Source organism: Geotrypetes seraphini, chromosome 4, assembly GCF_902459505.1.
Source record: "Geotrypetes seraphini chromosome 4, aGeoSer1.1, whole genome shotgun sequence".
Classification (NCBI taxonomy): Eukaryota; Metazoa; Chordata; class Amphibia; order Gymnophiona; family Dermophiidae; genus Geotrypetes; species Geotrypetes seraphini.
Window position 1 is genome coordinate 275,652,774 of NC_047087.1, and position 22,125 is coordinate 275,674,898.

The following is a 22,125-nucleotide window of genomic DNA, read 5'->3' on the forward strand; positions in this document are numbered from 1 at the left end:
AACTCTAATAAAGGGTGTCCCGATAAAAGCCCAAGATTGGCCACTGTGCGAACGGGCTACTGGGCTTGATGGACCATTGATCTGACCCAGTAAGGCTATTCTTATGTTAAAGATTTAATCTATCTATCTATGTATGTATCGGATGTATGTATGTATGTATGTATGTATGTATGTATGTTCCAGCATAACTCCGAAATGCATGGACAGATTTCAACCAAACTTAGTATACATATCAATTACTATCTGGGATAAAGTACTGTGGGGGTGGGGAAGGGGGTGACATGTAAAGAATCATTGAAAAAGACAGATATTGCTTTGACCAATTGTGTGACGTTTGTGGAATGATGTCACACTGTGTTGTGCTGTCATTGCTCTAACAATGCTTCCAAGGAAATGTAATGTAATTGGCCAAGTGCAATCAAAGCTACATCTTGAGCTTCAAAGACAGTCCAGCAGCATAAGTCCCGACTACAGGATATGAAAGAGAGAGCTGCTACATCTAGAGCTTCAGAGACAGTACAACAGCTCTTTTGACAAGATTTTTGATTACATTTTTGTATAATTACAGCTCAATTTCTGCAATGATATGTCAAATCTACACCTTCAGCTGAGGAGTTGTTGGTTTGTTGGCATAGATGCGAAACTTCACAAAACCCCAAAGAAAGCAGTTGCACGGTGTCAGATCGCATGATCTCAGTGGCTAATTCTGATTGCCATTGTGCGAGATGACATGGTCAGGAAATTTCTGTTGCAACAACTCAATTGTTTCATGCGCAGTGTGACAGGTTGCACCATCCTGCTTGAACAACATGTCTTCCAGATCTATACCATCCAATTGAGGCCACAAAACTCTGCTATTATATTGCAATAATGTATGCCATTCAGTGTCATTGCATCTCTGGCCACATTTTCAAAAAAGTACGGCCCAGTCACTCTGGCAGCTCAAAATCTGCACCAGTGACTCATGCTGTATGTGCTAGCTTTTCAAAAATCACTCAAGCATTCTTTTCAGCCTACATCTGGCAGTTTTGTTTGTTCACCTACTCATTAAGGTGAAAGTACACCTAATCTCTAAAGATCTTTTTCTCTGAAAAATTGCCTTCCACTTCTTGGTTTTCCTACACTCAATTGCTGTGAACGATGACAAATCCTGGACTCTCTGCAACACTTTGACTCCTTGCAACAATGTTTTCACTAGACCGGCTAGTGCAAAGGTGTCTTGCTGTTTTCACAGCAACAGATTATTATCAAGAAGCCATGAATCAATTATCCAAAGAGGATTTTTATAGAGAAATACATTATGATCCATCTTATAGCCTACAAAGGGAAATAGATGAAAGGTTATCTAAAGCAAAATATGAGGGCATTATTACTCACAATGAATATAAAAAACTATTTCAACAATATCCAGTTATGCCTCATATATACTTCATTCCGAAGATACATAAATCTCAACAGAAACCCCCGGGAAGACATGTAGTATCGGGCAGGTATTCTTTAATGGAACCTTTATCTCAATATGTAGATTTCCATCTAAAACATAAGGTACCTCAAGTACAATCATATACTTGTGATTCTATGCATTTCATTCAACAATTACAAAATATGAATTGTGATAGAATAGAAGATCTAATCATGGTAACAGCAGATGTCACATCGCTGTCCACGAACGTTCCCCAAGAGAGGGCTATGGAAGTAGTAAATCACCATCTATCATTAGATAACACCATATCGGAAGATAAGAAACGTTTATTGAGTTTTATGACCAAACAATTAATATTTAATAACTATTTTACTTTTGAGGATAGAACATTCCTGCAAATAAAAGGGGTAGCGATGGGGGCAACTTTAGCTCCTACCATAGCATGCTTGTATATGTCTCAATATGAAGAGGAATATATTTATAAATCTACATATTATCAACATGTCAGACTATGGAGAAGATTCATAGATGACGTAATTTTCTTTTGGCATGGCACACAAGAAAGATTACAAGAATTTTTATTGGAAATTAATACATTTGATATGAATATACAATTTACCTATTCAGTGCAGAAATATAAAATATCTTTTTTGGATATCAGTATAATTAAAAGTAACATATCATTTGAAATGACAGTGTATCGTAAAACATCGGATGGGAATACACTTCTACATTATTCTAGTTATCATCCACAACCATTACGGAATAGTATTCCAACGGGTCAATTTTTAAGAATTAAAAGACTCTGCTCCACGCAAAAAGAATTTAAACAGCAAGCAAATATTTTGAGTGACAAGTTTTTACAAAGAGGATATCCGAACAGGGTGGTGAAAACAGCATACAAAAGAGCAGCCAATAACCATCAGGAATGGGATATGATGGAAAATAATAGAGAGACTAATAACAAAGATAGAAAGAAAAATAACAGAGATCAGCAAGATGCTTTGATATGTGTATTGCCACATTCTAAACAATCAAGAATATTGAGTAAGACCATACAGAAATACTGGCCTCAATTTCATAATTATCCTAAGTTTGCTTATACATGGACTAAAAATCTGGGTGAAATATTAAATACCAGCAAATGTATAAGAAGAATTTATGATAATGATATTACTATGAGAGGACATCATGCATGTGGTCAATGCAAATATTGCAAACATGTACATCATACTCAAACCCTCAGAATACCAAAAACTGGAAAACATTTTAGACTTATGGAGAATACAGATTGTAATACAGAAGCGGTGATATACTGTGTTATATGCCCATGTGGATTGTTCTACATTGGACATACAAAACGCAAGATTAAAGTACGGGTGGTAGAACATTTGAGCTGCATCCGCACGGGAAAACAACAAGCTCCCCTTACTGAACATTGGATTAAGAATAAACATATGGAAGAAGATTTGAAAGTCACAGTTTTATTACATCTGGAACTGTATAGAGGGGGAGATATAAGTAAACTTTTGTTACGTAAAGAACAAAGGTTTATTTATCAATGGAGAACATTAGAACCGGAAGGACTAAAAACAGATATCCAATGGGTTTAGGACATGGTTCCTTAGAGAATGAATCGGATCTCTGTTTTTCAAATTGTGTAATGGAGTCTACAGCCAATGGAAACAATGATGGGGTAATTTAACCCACGTCATTAACAATTGAGCCGTCATTTTGTAACGGCTAGTTCGGAACATCAGCGCAGAGAAGAATATGCCCGAGGGGGATAGATTAACAAAGCACTCGGATTTAGAGGTAGTATTTTTAAATTGAGATATATTAGATAGGAGGAGGGTTTGAAGATGTGTCATTCTGCATTGATAGAATTGATTTTAGATTTTAGTGGCCTGATATTTCCGGGCTATTTCTGTTATGCCAGAGGACGCTAAAGGAATTTATTATTATAATGTACAAGTTAAAATTTATAGATACTGATTAAGATAAGGATATAGTGGCAATAAATGATTTATAGGTGTAGTAAGGACCTTGTCCTATGCCTTAAGTAGTTCTGAGTAGGGCCAGCTTAGTTTACCTGGACAGGTACAGTGAGCAAACATGAAATAAAAAAATTCAGCTATTACACTTTCTCACATTGCACCAGGATGTAATAGCTAGAAGAAAAGAAAAACTGTTGATAGATAAGGCCTAATCCAAGAGCAAGTGAGAATGTAGATTAGTAGCTATAAATTAATAAATGAAAATTGGATAAGCTGGAATAAAATGATCAGAAATACAAAAAGTTTAAAAACAGGGATTTTAAGTCACCATATGGATTTGATATATGTCATGTGCTTGACGGATATAGGGAGGCAGGCTAGGACATTTTGTGATTGATGAATACCATATCAAATGTACTCCAGATGGGAAGCTTAAGTTTCTTATAGAGCTTCTTTGTATTAGAATGACCAGCCTGAACTAGGCCAATCCTCAGGGAAATGTAGGCAGACAGGAGTTGGCTTTTGACCTGGTATCCACATACCAGGGGGCCCTGGTTTGCCATGACTTGAGTTTGCTAAGGACAAATCTAAACCACATGTGTATCATGGTATGAACTGATCCAAAATTAAGTGTCAGAAAGTTAGGAAAAATTACATAATAGAAATTTTCTTAGGTAGCTATAGATTAGGAATATATGTTAACAACCAATATAGATTAGATTAGGAATATATGTTATTTTGATTTTCATATATCTGAAATCCTGAAGAGATCCTGATAAGGCAACAGATGGTGTTTGACCTCTGACCTTGAGCAACTTTTTTTCTACGTAGAATTTTGATGGGAGGGGTACCTGCTCTTTTCCATCTTTTCTTTGTGCAGTCTTTGTGAGACAAAAGATCTCAGGAAAAGACACTGATATTTACAGGAAGGGATGTAGAATCTGAGGAGTTTTGTAAGTATATTATAATATTGGTCTATGTATTTCTTCTTTTTATAAAATATGTAAGCTTAATGTGAGAATGTAACTTTTTTAGATATAAGAATGTAATTTGTGACACGCCTATATGAAGCTAGCCTTATATGGGAATAAATAATGTGAACCAATTAGACTGCAGATGGATTGTAATGAAGGAATGTCGTCATTTAGGATATATATGGACGTGTAACTGGTAAAACGTTGGAATTTTTTATGAGCAAGGCCAGCTTTTGGCTTCTGTAATAATTCTCTGATGCAAAATGATACTCAATTGATTTGCTAATCAATTAATTGAGTACTCTTATGATCTAATATTGATATCTAATAAAAAATAAGATTTTGGATTTTATTAAAATATTTTGCATCATTAATTTTTTTGACATTTTCATTTTACAACCCTAGAATAGCTATAAGTACGCATGTGTGCAATTATCCTGATCAGTAGTACAAGGAATAAATATGCTACATAAGTTTTTAAGTTTAGTATTAAATATGATTTAATTTGTTTTTGTTTTTTTGGGTTATATAATAGTAAACTCCTCCTGAAGAAGCCAGTGAGGTGAAACTCAGGACTAGGTTGAGGAGTATAAGAAGCACATTAGCACTTAAGCACAATATGCACTACTGCACGATTTGCACATATTTATTGACATAATGAAGACAATATAATCATGGAGCTATAGCAGTCGTTCCTCATCATCCAAACTGATTGAGATAAGTGGAATTTATTTATAATTTTCATTTTTATAAACAGAAAGTAAACAGTATATATGCAGGAATGGATGAGAGGATTGTGTTATAAGTAAGAACAATGTTTAAGATACAGGACTTATAAGCGCGATCATGGTCCTGGAACATCCTTGCCATGGTCTCCATGCAGGAAATACAAGACTGAGCACTTATTAATACTAAAAAATATTTATTGGGGGAAATAAAGAAAAAAACATATTAATTTACAAATAAGTGATAAGAAAACTGGTAATTTGATTTTTGATTTTTGCTGTTTTCACGTCCACAACTAAAGCAGTTTGCTCAAATTTGTTGATCAATCTTTTAACTGTAGACTGATTTGGTGCATTTTGTCAACCGAATATTGCACACAATTTGCAAAATGACGAAGCAAGGTGAGTTTTTCAGGTATGACAATCAGAATGTACATGCAGAAGATGGACACCTTGGGAGCTAGATAGGTGGTAAGCATGGGCAAGACACAAACAAGACAGAATTTCCAGAGTATTGGGGATACAAGCTGCAGGAGGGTTATGGAAGAATTGCAGTACAGGGACAAATTTGAATTACCTTTAACTGCAATTAATAATAATAACAACTTTATTTTTATATACTGCAATACCACAAACAGTTCAGAGTGGTTTACAGAGGAAGAGACTGTCTACAGACAGCGATATTACAAAAAACATTTGAAATTACATTAGCATATTAAGATTAGTCAGATTTATCTGGAAGTATTTTAAAGGTACAACAAGGCAGAAACGAGGTCAAAGATATTTATCAAAGAGATGGGTTTTAATTGACTTCCTGAAAGTTTGATTAAGCCTGTGTTAATGAAGTTAAGGATTAATTGAGCTGTGATAAGAAATTAAGTTGGGATAAAATATAAGATCAGGTCCAAGGATGATATCAAAAAATATATAAAGCCAAAAAAACCCAAACAAACCCCAAACAAAAATACAAACTTAAAAGCCGTTTCAGCAGAAACCACTTCAGGATTATATAAAATCACATGACAAAGATTCCATTATAAGTTTTGAGAAAAACATGTTATTGACAGGAAGATGTGGTAAAAAGTGGCTAGCTAGAAGAGAGAGACACAACCAATGGTAACTAGGTCAATGGTAAAAAGATAAGTTCATAAAAACAAGTGCAAAGCTAGGAATACAGGGATTAATTAATAGATCAAAGATTAATACATTTTAAACTAGATACGATTAAGATAGTGCCTACGTCTGAAGTGAACTAATAATGCATTGATCAATGGTAAAGTAGATATAGGAGATTTATAGTACTTAAACCATTTAGTATTAAGCATCAATATCATAATAAAGAGATATACTAATACGTAGGTGTCACAGTGCAATGGAAGTATTATGAAATATAATGACTATTAAGCTGAGGTGAAATCAAAGATAAAAATGAATAGGAGTTTAAGTTGTCACTTTGACTATGGCAGTATAGAAAAATAAAGTTATTATTATTATAATAATGTGAACCAATTTATGCTTAAAGAAAAACTGTAATTGTGCTGGGTTCAAAAAAGAGGAAGTATCATATGGCTTCTGTGTTCCAGCGCTTTATTTTTGGCTAAAATAGATGATGTGATTAGCTTGTTGCTGTGATACCCCCCAAATATGTTAATTAGAAAAGATGATGTCAGAGAAACTATAAATGTAATTACCTGGAAGCTATGCGTTGGGGTACAGGAACAGGATGACAAGAGGCACTTGTACACCAAAAGATACATTATCTTTTATTTATTTATTCAATTTTTTTACACCGTTCTCCCAGGGGAGCTCAGAACGGTTTACATTCATTTATTCAGGTACTCTAGCATTTTTTCCCTGTCTGTCCTGGCGGGCTCACAATCTAGCTAATGCACCTGGGGCAATGGGGGGATTAAGTGACTTGCCCAGGGTCACAAGGAGCAGTGTGGGTTTGGACCCACAACCCCAGGGTGCTGAGGCTGTAGCTTTAACCACTGCGCCACACTCTCCCCTTATTATCTTTTGATAAATAAATCTGATACAGAATTGCATACATCACAGTCTTTATGCCTTTACTTTGCAGGCTGTAAATCTTCTCCCTTTGGAGGTGACATGCAGCCTGGATTGATCCCGTCCTGTGATAGATGATCATGTCTAGCAGCGTTTGGTCAAAACGTTTCCCCACATTTGTAATGTTTTCACAACAATTCAGGGCTCCTTTTACTAAGGCGCGCTAGCATTTTTAGCGCACGCACAAGATTAGCGCGTGCTATAGCGCGCGCTAGCCAAAAAATTACCGCCTGCTTAAAAGGAGGCGGTGGCGGCTAGCGCGTGTGCGGCATTTTAGCGTGCGGTATTCCACGCTTTCAGGTCCTAACGCACCTTTGTAAAAGGAGCCCATAGTGTTCATTCATGTATTTATTGAATTCATTTTCTATCCTGTTCTCCCAAACAAGCTCAGAACGGGTTATAGCGATCCACGACTACTAATCACAATGGGGTCCTTTTACTAAGGTGTGCTAACCGTTTTAGCGCGCTAAATATTAGCAAGCGCTAAACGCTAACATGTCCATTATATCCTATAGACGCGTTAGCGTTTAGCGTGCGCTAAAACGGCTAGCGCGCCTTAGTAAAAGGACCCCAATGTGCCTATATGACAGAACAGAAAGGGCACAAAATTCAAATCTTGTGCTCTTATTGGGACATCCTTTATCATCATGGCAGATCAACAGAAAGGCAACAAGAGGGGAGCATACGGAATGACAGATCAGCTTTTACGAAATAAAACCATCAGGGCTACAACTGTGAAAAGTAGAATTCTCAGGGTTGCATAGATTGATTATTAAAAAAAAGCCTTTGCTAGTGTCCCTTCCTCCTGGATTACATATTGCCACGAAATATACAAAATAAAACCAAAATTTATCAAGTGCATTAAATACACCATGAAAATGTGGCAAAAGCCACACTGCATCTATTTATGAAAATGGACAGTATGTCATTCTTAATTTCAGGATCCAGTGAGGAATATTTCAGGGAGACTCTTTGTCACCACTATTGTGTTGTATAACATTTAATTCTTTGAGTACGCTTTTTAACTCATTGGGTTACAGATTTAGCCTTAATCCTAGAACTGGCACAGACTCATAAGTTACATCATACCTGCTATTTGTAGATGACTTGAAACTCTATCACTCCGGTGATCAACATTTGGCACAACAACTTCGTTTAGTAAAAAGCTTTTGAGATGACATCAGGATGACTTTTGGCACAGATAAATGTGTTAAAGTGACATTCCTAGGGGGGAAAACTGAAAATAGCTCTCTGACTGATGATTGTGCCACCGGAGAACTTGAACAGGAAGGGCTATATAAATATCTAGGAGTAGAAGAAAGAGCAACAGTCCAGAATAAAGTACTGAGAGAAAAGACCAGCAAATAGTATTACAGGAAATGAAAATCAATACCGAGAATTGCTCTGACATCATAAAATAAGATACAGACCATTAACCAGCTTGCAATTCCTGTACCTTGTATAGCTTTGGAGTTGTGCACTAGCCTTTTAAATAAACCTCCTCCATGCTCACAAGGTGAAGATGCATGCAAGAATCAGTGAATGCCAAGACTATACATTTCTAGAGCAGAAGACAGAATGGACTTCATAGAAATAGATTATGCATAAAGAGCTACTATCATAGGCCTCCAGGTCTAATTATCAGCATTAACATATCCAAACTGAACCACGAGCAGCCGTTCCAACGAGCAGAAGGAATAAATGAGAACTCACCTGTAAGTACAGGAATGGAACCAGCAGGAGAAAAGCTCTTTAAAGAAGTTGATCAGCCAACAAGGAAAAACAGCTGGCAAATGTACAAATATAATGGGAAATATACATAGGGCTTTAACGTGCAGAATAGCACGCGCTACAATGCTGCGAATGTTAGACGCTAACGCCAGCATTGAGGTTAGTGCGCGCTAATCTGCTGTGTGCGCTAAAAACACTAGCGCACCTTAATAAAAGGAGCCCATAGTGTGTTACTCTAAAACTCTTCCTCCAGCTGGCACTAGAAACAGAACAATCTAGCAATGCATCAATTACCCCTTATGTGTATTTCCCTTCCTCTGTCTTCTTTGTAGCTCTTCCCTCCTCTCCGCTCTTGTCATGTCTGCTTTCTATGACACTACCCTTTTATTAGCCTATAAGCTGCCCAGATGGCCTTCCCAATGGGCAGAGCAATAAATTATAAAATAAACTTGATAAAAATGTAACCTGATAAGAGCAGTATGTACATTCATGTGCTTGGGCTTGATGTAGATCAAGCCCAAACACCTGAATGATTAAGATGAGGAAAGTTGAAACCTAAAAATGGGAGAATGATAGATGCAGCTCAAGACAGCGGATTGCGGTCAAGATGTTCATGGTGACCATAGAAAAAAAACCCTGATAAGACTGATACTTCTAGATTCTGTAAGATAGAGCTGGAGATGGTTACTCATCTCATACCTAGCTGAGAAGTCCTGATGGCAGAACATTTTTATTTGGAATGGCACAGCAGGTAGCATGGAAACTCGATAAAACATTACCACATCACTGTACCAGAAAAGCATTGGGCCCATTGACCCCTGAAAATTGTGGAGAAGAGTTATGATCACCTAGAACACCCCAACCCACTAGATAAAAAGCTAGATGCAAGAAAATCAGAATACAGTAATGGGAAAAGAGAAAAACACCAAAGTGGCATTAATTATAGAGGTGCCAGTCCCAAGTGATTATTTTATGAATTGAATGGAAAGAGAGCGAATATCATCAAGTACCAAGAAATGAAGTCTAAGACCAAAAAAACCCCCAAAATACAAAAATATTTCCCATTGTTTTGGGTGCCACAGGCTAGATACAAAAAAAGTTTCCAAACATACTTGGATAAGTTGCCTAAATATGATACATCTTATGAACTCCAGAAGAAAGCTCTTTGGCACAAAGCAAGTTTTATAGCAAGTGTTAGAAGTAAATTTGAGAGACTGAGATCATACTCTACATCAGTGTTTCTCAACTCGGTCCTGGAGTACCCCCTTGCCAGTCAGGTTTTCAGGATATCTACAATGAATATGCATGAAAGAAATTTGCATATAATGGAGGCAGCGTATGCAAATTTATCTCATGGATATTCATTGTGGATATCTTGAAACCCAGACTGGATTGGTGTATCCAAAGGACTGGGTTGAGAACGCCTGAAGTTAAAATGGTGAAATATTTTGACACCAACCAGACAAAACTTAAAGATCTGGGAAGGCAAGTTTATCCCTGACATCAGCCTCTCAAAATTGATCATTCCCAGTTCTGGTTTGCTGCTGGCTGTTAGTTTACTATCTCTGGCTTTTACTACTAACAATGATACATCTTCCAAAAAATAAAAGTTATTGCTTTACCCCTTCGGTGCAAGATAATAAGTTCCCTGAATAGCTTGGATGTCTCTTATCTATCTTTTATCAAACTTTTGTTGGGATGGCTTGATTATAATGGGTTCTGTACTAAATCATGTAGCTTCAGGCACAAGAACTGAGGAGTTAAGCATTGTGCTGCAATGAGCTGCAGTAACATCTAAATTTATTCTATGAAAGTCTTGAATATGCATAGTCCCTCCCCCCCATGAGCCTGATAATGGATCTTGACATCTGTTAAGTGCTTTCTCCCCCCACCCCCGGTTCTATCATCTGGATGGTAAAATTAGAGTGACAGGAGCTATAACTGAAGCATTATTTTTGAGTATTCAATATTCTACATACAGCACTATGCTCCACAACAGACTATATCAAGAAGATTAAGGCACTCACAAATTTAAAAATTAATGGGAGATCTCATGCATAAATGCAAGTAAAAAAATATACTATTGAGATGGCTATCGGTTCTCTTCATATGACAAGTTAAAGTCAATTTTTTTGTAGTCAAATAATATACAATTCTAACTTCTTCCAGCCTATTTTGAAAAGCAAAGAGATTGTGGGAAACATCAACACACTGTGTTCTGATTACTGCTGGATCTGTGTAAGTACATGAATAAGGTGAGGCAGATTGCTATTACCGAGGAAGTTTCTCATTGAAAATACTGTAACACAGCATACTCAGTATATTATTTTTCGTAGTTTTTTTCAATTCTATTTTTATTAAAAGCCTAATTTTCTTCTTTAAAGATTTTACTTCCTGGTTCAAATCTATGAGACCTACCATCATGATTTCATGACTGCCTTTAGGAGGCAATTATCACAAAACGTAACGCATTAACCCCATTCAACTTTAGGAGAGCATGGCGCGAGAATGAGTAGTTATTCTTTAATATACCAAGTCTTTTAAACAGTCACATGCTTTATTATTGGTAGCTCCCTTAGCATTCTAAAGCAACAAATTCAATGTATATTTATGCATTTTAATAAGCTGTGCTAGTAAATGAGTTTAGCATACCCCAAAGGCATTTTTCTATTTGTTAAGTTTCTGGCCTTGTGCTAATGTTTGCACTAGCATGAAACTATTAAAAAAAAAATAGCTGCCTGTTTCCACTAGGCCACAAGGGATGGCCCCTGAGTTGGTGGGGGAGGTTCGACTGTCTGTTAGAGCAGAGGTTCTCAACATGCAGTATGTGGCGCAGCGCTGTAAGTCTCCCATCCTTCTCCTGCCGTTGCAAATTTCCCTTGATGAGATCAATATGCATAATGATGAAAAGTCACACGAAAAGTGAACATATGCATTTCAAGGTATAAAAGCATTTTTGGACTCTAGAAGAAATTTGAGATGGAAGTTAAGGTCTCAATCAATACGCCCAGAAATTTCACCAAAGTGTCATTAATAGTTTGCAACTTGGAACTGGCTCTGCCGTGGCTGGAGGAGAGCATGGTCAAAGATTTTGTGATGAAGGGTGAAGTTCAAATACCAGCTGATTTGTTGCCTGCCATACTAGAAGAAGAACAGCAAAGTTCTGGTGTTGAAATGGGAAGAGTTGCAGTAATGGAACAAGCTAAAATAATACCTGTACTGCTAGCAGTACCTCGATTAGTAAGACCTACAGATATAACTCTAGAAGAAATCTGGTCTGTGACGGCATCAACGCATTAAAAAGACCCATGACATGTAACCAACAATCAACCCATTTCATTCATTAGTGTCGATATACGCTATAATTCTGGCCTTATGAATTGGCAAGGTCCTATTTAGTAAAAGAGCAAACTGAGTTCAGGATAGGCAGAATGCTGTCTGATAATGCAAGGCTACTTTGTAAACTAGTTTTGACTGCTTAGAACTAGGATACCCCAGAAACTGCATATCATTAGTGGTTAAAACAAATAGAATGATGCTATATCATTAGACAATATAGAATGATGCTACACATTTTGTCAAAGTACTTGGGTACTTGGTACTTGGGTACTTGACCAAACTATATAAAAAAGTAAAAGATCTTCTACCCAAAACCTACAGCATGGGTTCAAGTCAATGGATGCCTCTCACGGATGATTAAGACCTTCATCATGAAACTCTATGGATCAGAATCAATATGCTTCAAATATGGTGCTCGACGATGGGCCCCACCTAGCTGGACAGCATCATTAAAGTGACTTTGGAAAAGCAAAGGCAGACCCAAAGTAATCAGGACAAGGATGATGTGAGAGGGATGTAGTCCATGATGAAAAGGGCCACCTGAGCTGCAAAGAAAAATATACCATTGGAACATGGAACGTGAGAGGGATGAACATTGGAAAGCTGGACGTTATCAAGAGGAAAATGGATATCAAGAAGAAAATGGAAAGAACGAGTGTAGACCTAGTGAGAGTCAGTGAACTGGATCTGGGGATTTTAGCTCATATGACTACACCATTTATTACTCAGACAATGAAACAGAAAAGAGAAAGGGAGTTGCCATTGTGGTCAGTAAAAGGATCACAAGGTGCGTACAGAGCTCCCAATACATCAATGATAAGGCCTTGTCCATCCGCATTAGAGGAAAACCTCTGAATGTAACCATCATCCAAGTCTATGCACTAACAGCAGATGTATTGAGGATTTCTATGCCCAGCTCCAAAGTGCACTAAACAGAACCCCAAGAAAGGACATCATCTACATTATGGGTGACATTGGAGAAGGAGAGGATGCAAGAGTGGTCGGCAGGCATGGCCTAGGGGAGAGAAATGAAGCTGGGGACCACCTTGTGCAGTTCTTCCAAGAGAACAAGCTTAGAATCACCAGCCAAAACAGTGCCTCTACACCTGGACATTCCCAAATAGGCAGCATCACAACCAAATTTACTACATCATCTGCTAGCAAAAATGAAAGGATCAATTTTCTCTGCAAAACCTCTACAAGGTGCAGAATCACCAACTTCTTGTAACCAAAGTCAGGGTCAGACTATGCAAGCCCATGCATCCAGACATGCAGAGGAAGTTTGATGTCAGTGAGATCCCTGTGCAGTATGCAATCGAAGTGAGTAACAGGTTCAACCTGCTCAGGCAGGAGGGGGCACAGACAAATTGTGCTCAAAAAGCATGTGCCATACAAGAAGCCAGTATGTGGTAGGAACTGGTTAACTGCAACCACCCTCCTATGGAAAGTGAAGTTGACTGAGTGCTGAGGCAGCTACCAAACAACAAAGCACCTGGTATTGATGGAATCCCTGCAGAGCTGCTGAAACCAGTTCCACGAGCCACACTGACAGCACTATGCCAGAAAATCTGGAGGACCTCCACATGGTCAATGAACTGGAAAAGATCAGATTTTATCCCACTGCTGAAGGCAATGCCAGGAACTGCCAACTATAGAACAATTGCTCTGATCCCCTTTGCCAGTAAGGTACTTCTAAATATCATCTAGAAGTGCTTGGACAACATTCTTGATGGAGAACTTCCTGATGTCCAAGTTGGTTTCCATAAGGGCAGAGAGACCCGTGATCACATTGCAAACTTGAAGTGGATCATAGAACAGGTGAGGGAGTACCAGAAGAAGCTCTACCTGTGCCTCATTGATTATACTAAGGCTTCTGATTGTGTTAAGCATGACAAGCTTTGGAAAGCACTGAGTGAGGTAGGAGTGCCAGCGTAACTGATCAGGTTAATCAAGTCGCTCTACTATGATCAAGAAGCTAAAGTGTGAACCACGTATGGAAATACAGAATGGTTCAAGATCAAGAAGGGTACAAGACAAAGATGGATCCTCTCTCCTATTCTTTTCAACCTCTATGCAGAAGTAATCATGAGGAAGCTGTACTTAGATGATTCGAGTGCTGGGGTGAAAATAGGCGGAAGAACCATCAGCAATCTGAGATCCACGGATGATACTATCCTGCTGGCAGACAGTGAGAAGGACCTCAAGAAGTTTATCCTGAAGATGAAAAAAGAAAGTGAGAAGATGAGACGTCGTCTGAACATCAGGACAACCAAAATCATGACTACCGCCAGCAAGAAAGTCCACATAAAGATCAACAATGAAGAAATAGAAGTGGTTGACAACTTTTTCTGATGTCAGAGAGAAGGCTTCCGGCTCAGCCGTGGGATGCGCATAGGAGCTGCTGCCCAAAGGAGGACAGAGCTGGCCAGAAGTTAAACATACGGAAAATGATGTAATTTAAACCACCCTACGTCTATTCAGAAAATGCTGCAATTTTAAACACCCTATGTCCACTAAGTCTGTATTACCAAGTCTGTATGTTATGACTATACTGTAAAAGCTGAAATTTATACCCCTATGTCCACCAAGTCTGTATTTCCCAGCAAAGTTTGTCCTGCTTATACTGTGAATGTACCCTTGGGACCTGTTCTGGGCTCCTTTGGGAGGACGGGCTAAATAAATAAACACCTGCGAGAGGGAGACGTACTTAGAGCACAGAATGGAGGGAGGGAGAGGGGTGCATTGGGACACAGGAGGGAGGGCGAGGGATGTGTTGGAACACCAAAGGTAGAACAAGGACACCTATTTATAAGTACGAGTCCGACATAAATTGGATGTTCATAAAACGGGGCTTGCCTGTATTTCCAAAATCTCTTTAGCTAAATATTTTGTCAGATCACTCTCCAAATAATATTCTCTATCAAAAATCTGTCTCTTGCACATACTGTATGCATTTCTGTCCATCACCATTTTACCTCTACCTTTATCAGCTGGCTTAATAACAATTTCATAATTCTGAGACAATTCTCTTAATGCTGTAGAGTACTCCCCCCCAAATTTGCAAGGGTTCCGTTCCAGGAACACCCGCAAATTAAAAAAAAACGTGAATATGGTTTTTCAGCTGATCAAAGGAAGGAGAACGCAGCTGGGGCGCTAGCAGGTGCTTAAATTTGTACTTACGAAGCCGGGCACATTTTCCGACTGCCTCTTCCTGGTACTAAAGTCATGGTTACACCAATCAGGAGCTGCTTTGATATGCCAGATAGCATGTCAAAGCAGCTCCTGATTGGTGTAACCATGACTTTAGTATCAGGAAGAGGCGGTCTGAAAATACCGCAAATTACTGAGTCCGCGATTTGTGAACCGCAAATTCACGGGGGTTTACTGTATTTTCTTCCTTTTTAAGGTTAAAAAACCTCTGCTTTTTAATCTTCTCATATTGTTTGATGTCTTTTAAAACATACTTTCTAAATGCAAAAATCAAAGGGTCCATTTGACCATGCTCCTGTCAGAGGATAGTGGGAATCGCAGAATACAGTTCCCTTTCATATGGTCCTTTTAAAGTTGCATAGCAGAGTTTACATTTCCCTTAAAGTAGTTAATATTGAGCGCCCTCCTCTTTTTGGTGACAAATTTGCTTTTTAGCATATTAGAATACCAGTTCACATCAAAACCTATTCGTACCCAAGGAAAATTGAAACTTTATATGCATGTAAAGTACACAAACACATGGAAGTTAATGGTTTGCTGTGTCATGCAAAGAAGAATACTCGTTATAGCAATTACTGAAATAAGCCTCAGAATCTGGGGCAGGATTTCAAAGTCTCTGCCGCCTTTAGAAAGCTATCAACAGTTTAATATGACTATATCATAGGCTTGAGAGAGGATGTAAAACTTTTGACTGCACTTCTTTTTCGAGTTGGAATATCACCTATTTCCGAAGGGCAGCGTGGTGAACATATAGACCCAAAGGAGAAGGATATCGCCTTGACAAACTAAGTAATGGGAAGAGCGGTATTGACCTGCTGATATGATAACTACGTCCAGATTGCCGTGTTGGCCACAAGAAGTTTACGAATTTATTCTCAGCACTGCAGTCTGGGATTATTGAAGTGCCTGTTTTTCTCAAATGTGTTTGAGTTTTTTTTTTACTGCGCTTTTCCCGACTGTAAGACGAACCTATGATATTGTCATATTAAGCTGTTGATAGCTTTCTAAAGGCGGCAGAGACTTTGAAATCCTGCCCCAGATTCTGAGGCTCATTTCAGTAATTGCTATAACCAGCATTCTTCTTTGCACGACACAGCAAACCATTAACTGTCAAGTGTTTGTGTACTTTACAATCATTGTGTTTGGTAGTGTTACCCTATACATTTATAAACTTTATATGCATGGCACATCGAAAGCATACAGCAATATTTCTAGTCAATTTAACACATCCAATACATATGCTTCTTTATTTTTTCCCCTTACTTCTACAGAAGCTCCAAGCCTTCTCTTAAAAATAAGGCATGCACTGCATTTTGCAAGTATCTGGTCTTGCCCAAGCTTGCACAACAGAGAACTCACAAGCTCAGCTTTGACAAATGGAATAGCTCAGGGTTTTACAGAGAGAAGACTCTAAATTAAGGCAGAGGATGGAAAGAATTGTGCCATGAAAGCCAGTGTCAAATGACTTTGTACAGAGTGTCACTAATAATCATAAGGAGACTGAAAAAGTGAGAAATAGGGCTGCTTGTTCAGCTCTAATCGGAAGTACTGCCCTTTTCAGATGGACTGATCAAATTTTATAAGCCACAAACAAAAAGCAGTAACTCCATGAAATATACAGTACTGCAGAGATAGCACAGACCATCTTAATTTGACCATCTCTCTTAGCCTAATTTTTAATTTCAATAATGTAATGTTTCATGTAATCAATTCTAAAAGATAATACTTAATGCCAAATGTCAGAAGCAAAAATCCTTTTACCCAATATTCAAAGCTATTTAAACAACTTGGAGAGGCTCTTGACAGTTTAAATCACTTGTCCAGGGCTTACCCATGGTGGTGCCTTTAATTTGCTGGAAAAACTTCTTTTCAAACCTAAAGAAATATTGTGTGGACAATTGTGGCCAAGGACAAGATGAATTGTTTCAGAATCCTAGTTCTTTGTCTCAATGTTTTTTTTTTATTAAAGTGAGTGCTTTTAACTGTGGAATATTTGTGTAGAAAGATTCGATATTCAGGATGACCAGAATAATGTTTGACAAATCCCCAACATCGAAGATTAATCATATGGGCCTAATTTCCTGCTAAGTGCCAATAATCAGCTCTTAACTGTTTATGATAACTGAATTAATTGGGTCACATAAAAATCAGTCCTAGCTTTATAAGGTCCAGGGATAAATGTTGCACTTAAGCGCTTAAGTTTTAGCCAGCAACATACAACTGGACATTCAGTGCCAGTGTCTGGACATGGCTGGCATTGAACATCTGGTAATTACAGCCAGCAGTGGACATAAAAACACTGACCACTGCAGGCTGAGTATCAGCCAACTTCATTTTTAAAAATTATGTCTATAATTATTTCGTGCATCAGCATGCCCAACAAATGTCTAAAAATGGAGGAGGTTGATATTCAGCCTGGTTTAGTGGGGAAAAGAGACTCCTGCCCACTTAAACCAAGCTTAGCTGCTCATATTCAGCTGATTACCATGGATAGATAAGTATAGGAAAAGGTTTTGTACATGAAGGAACCTGCTGTGTGATCTAATGTAACTACATAATATTTTTTTTTTCCAATTATTTAGGTATGAGAAGGTTAATGTTTGTGAAAACATATTTTGATCACTATTCAAAGAAATTTATCTAGCCATAAGCACCTCCTGTTCAGGGCTAACCACTAGTTTTCAGTGGCATTTAACTGGTTAGTGCTGAACTAAAAACTGGCTATTTGGAGGCATTTCAGTGGCATATTTGTCACTTGGTTGGTTAAATGTCAATACTCTGCACATAACCGGCCTGGTCAATAGCATAAATAGGACTGCATAAAAGTCAGATCTGTCTTTACTTGCTAACTATCGGCCTCTTTTATAAAGCCGCACTTGCGGCTGCCGCACAGCAACAGTCCCGAAGCCTTTTAAATCTCTATGGGCTTTGGGGCCATTAACGCAGAGCAGCTTTGTAAAAGAGGCCGTATGTGTTAGTTGGCTCTGGAAACCCAGAAATTCAGTGCTGGTGCCCAGATATTGCTTGGCATTGAATTTCTGTGCTTAACACCATTGGAAGTTGGCAATAGGCTGATTGCTGCCGGCTGAATATTGGAACCAATGGGTTTACACACATACAGAAGGTCAGCTGAAGCCTATATGATTTGTTTTTTAACATAGGGTCAGCTTCTATCCTATATATATATTAAACAAGTCTTAGTAGAATTCTTATCTGTGAGGGATCTTCAAAAAGTTTTGCACTTTTATTTTTTTCAAACACTATTAAATATCTCAAAAGCAAATTACATCACTTTTCTACATAATCACCCTGTTTTGAGATACATTTTCCCCAATGACATTCTATGACACGCCCTCTTACCACTTCTCCCACCCCAACCATTTCCCGTGAAAATATAAAAGTGCAGAACCTTTTTGAAGAACCCTTGTGTCCATAATTGTGCCTATGTATGACTATTTGATTTATGCAGTATGGGGCTCATAAAAATAAAAAATATCCAAAAACCGGCCTAAATCGGTACTTGAATGATCAAAAAGACAGGTTGTCCAAGTACCGATAATCAAAACTGGTTTTAAATGTATTTAAAATCTGCTTAGGCCTTTTCACTGCCTCTGTACGCCCAGAGCAAAAAGGGGTGTTTTTGGAGGTAGGGCAGGGAGTGGGCAGGAGGTGGACCGACCTAGGCTTAGTTGTCTGGCAGCCATAATCAAAAAAGTTTGACAGGTTGCCAGACGGAACTTATACGTTTTGACTTAGACAAAGTCAAAGCAGGTATACATTCTGAATCAGGCCCAGGCAACTCGTCCCCCCGCACCTGTAAAGATCATGGCTGGAGAGATGAAAGCAGCACATTACAGTAGTCCAGTAAGGACAACATAGTTGACTGTACTATTATCCTGTAATGCTGTTAGAAAACGTGGGGTGGGAGGGAGGGTATTTTTATTGTTACATGTTGTATAAGTATTGATTATATGATAGATAAGGGTGGGGAGGGGGGGAGATAAGAGAATATTATATGTATTATTGTTGATTATTAAGTGATATATTTATGGTTATTTGTATGGATATGTTATCACACTTATTATAAGTTTAAAAATGAATAAAAATTAAAAAAAAAAAAAAAAGAAAACGTGGGATCTAACATTTCTTAACTTCTGTACTACAAGAAATGATTTCTGGACAAAATTGTTGACATAGTCTTCAAAACCCAGCGAGATGTCTATGTTAGATACATATACAGTATCAGAGGTCTTGTTATTTCTAGACATTCCTTTATGTTTATATGGGAACAAGATTTGGGTATGGGTTTCTCCACACAAGAATGAAGTATGATCGTTTTAGAAGTTAGGAAGTCTTCAATATGTGTGTTATTAGAGGAGAATGCTTATAAAGTGCTTATACAATGGTATTATACACCTGCTTGCCTGAAAAAAAAAGTATTCTTCTGTATCAGACATTTGTTGGGCCGCGTGAGCGGACTGCTGGGCGCGATGGACCTCGGGTCTGACCCAGCAGAGGCATTGCTTATGTTCTTATGTTCTTATGTGGTCAGGAAATGGGTACTTTTTTACATAAGTGTGGACTTGTCATTTGGTGCAACAATTTTGGAGGGGAGTAGAGTTACATTATCAAAAATTTGAACTCTCTCTATTGCATCAACACCTTTGCTCTCATTGGCAGCAGAAGGTACAGAGACTAGGGCTGATGGCAATCAAATACGTTATAGTGCAGGGATCTCAAAGTCCCTACTTGAGGGCTGCAATCCAGTCAGGTTTTCAGGATTTCCCCAATGAATATGCATTGAAAGCAGTGCATGCACATAGATCTCATGCATATTCATAGGGGAAATCCTGAAAACCCGACTGGATTGCGGCCCTCAAAGAGGGACTTTGAGACCCCTGTTATAGTGGCATATTGAAAACAACTGTTGGTCCTTCCAGTTTCTGCTTGGCATTCCCACTTATGCCTTTTAATAGACATGGAGAGAATCATATCTTTACAATATCATGGCACTTCAAGACTTATCTCTGAATTGGAGCAAAATAGCTTGTTGATTAGATTAACTATTAGATAATTTCATTTTGGAAGTGCATTTGGGAACTGGGGTGGGGGTTCTGTTTTGGGGATTATGCAACTGTGCTCTGAAGAAACAACAGGGTATGGCTGATTTAGGTGAACATGTTAAACTTGTTGGGGGATGTTTCAACTTTATAAACAGAAAATATTTACTAATTGAATAATTATGTCAGAGTATATAACATGTGATTTCAACTTTTATATGGCTCATGTTTGGAATGGTAGTCTTCCGTGTCATTTTGTGTTGATCAATAAAATAATTATCTACATTGTAAATTATCTACATTCGAAAATTAGGGAAATCTCTTTACCTCAAAATTACTGAGCTTTGGAATAATTTTCATGTCCAGCTGCGCAATCTGGGCTCTTTCCAATTATTTCAAAAACACCTGAAAACTTGGCTATTTTTAAAAATATACACTTTGCTTCTCTCTCTATTTATGATTCTTACTGTATTAACTTTTTAATTTTTTGTAAACCGTGTCGAGCTCTATCCTTATAGAGAAGATGCGATATATAAGCTTAAGGTTTAGTTTAGTTTAAAAGGAAAATAAAATCCCTGGCTTGATATGAATGAAGGCTTGTTCTACAAGATCGTTGTCATTATCCTGAAGGATCTGAAAGCCTCAAAAGAAACTACCGGTACTGGGTTAATAAAAAGAAACCCAACCCTTCCCCCCTTTCTCCTCTATGGTGGATATTAGAACAGACAGAAATTCATCCATAGCAATAGCTAAATATTCACACACTGTGATTGCATAGCATCGCTGTTCACAATTTATATCGTAGCTCCTGAAGAATGAATCTATCATCTACTCTCTGATTTTCCATATAGTAATACAGACTTGAAGATACTGTGTTTCATAATTTCTTCTATCTTTCTAAAAATCTGTAATGTAGATTTTCTATGAAACTTTAAATGAAAGTATGTAAAAGTCAATGTCTTTCTGTATCTAGAGAAACCTCTATGATGGAAAACATAGCAGGGAAGTAGTTACAGAAAATGGAGTGTGAGCGCCTGTGGGGACGATTGCTGAATAATGGCTGTAACAAACCAGGAGAAGCTACCCATGACATGGTTTATTTCTTCTCGAGAAGCAGAATTTGTTCAGTGTGAGAGCTAATTTGCTGCTGAGGTTATTTCTTGTCACTTTAAAGTGTCCAACCAACCCATCTAACAATACTATGTTTGCCTGTTACATTTTCTAATCCCAAATCTATCTTCTCTTGTTTATGGCTCATTTAGAATGGTCTCTGACATTCCTTATTGCTCAGAGTCATTGTCTTGTACATTTAGAAACCAGGTCAAGCAGCTAAAACTGCCGCTGGCCAAGTTACTTACAAGTAGGAAAAATAAATGCCTTTCAGGAGGAAGAGCTTACCCTTTGAGGAGGGGGTGGAGGTGTTGTGGGAGTAATCAATTCCTGATTTTCTGTGAGGTTTCCATAGTCTCCCATGCTGCCTTTGAGAGGTAAGGGAGGAGGGATCTCTGTTATTTCAGTAACCGACATGCCATTCAGCTCCATACCTGCCAATGGTAAAACATTTCTTAGCATTTGGCATTATTTTATTCTTAAAAATTT

At 38.0% G+C, this 22,125-nt stretch overlaps 1 protein-coding gene across 2 annotated transcripts in view; it reads right to left on the bottom strand.

Moving 5' to 3' along the window:
• Nucleotides 1-22,125, bottom strand: part of DOCK1 (dedicator of cytokinesis 1) — a 926,077-nt gene that overhangs the window by 3,043 nt on the left and 900,909 nt on the right. For both annotated transcript variants that reach the window (XM_033940914.1, XM_033940915.1), the window contains exon 51: nt 21,925-22,070. In XM_033940914.1, the coding sequence (XP_033796805.1) occupies nt 21,925-22,070 (146 nt within the window). The remainder of the gene's footprint in view (nt 1-21,924; nt 22,071-22,125) is intronic.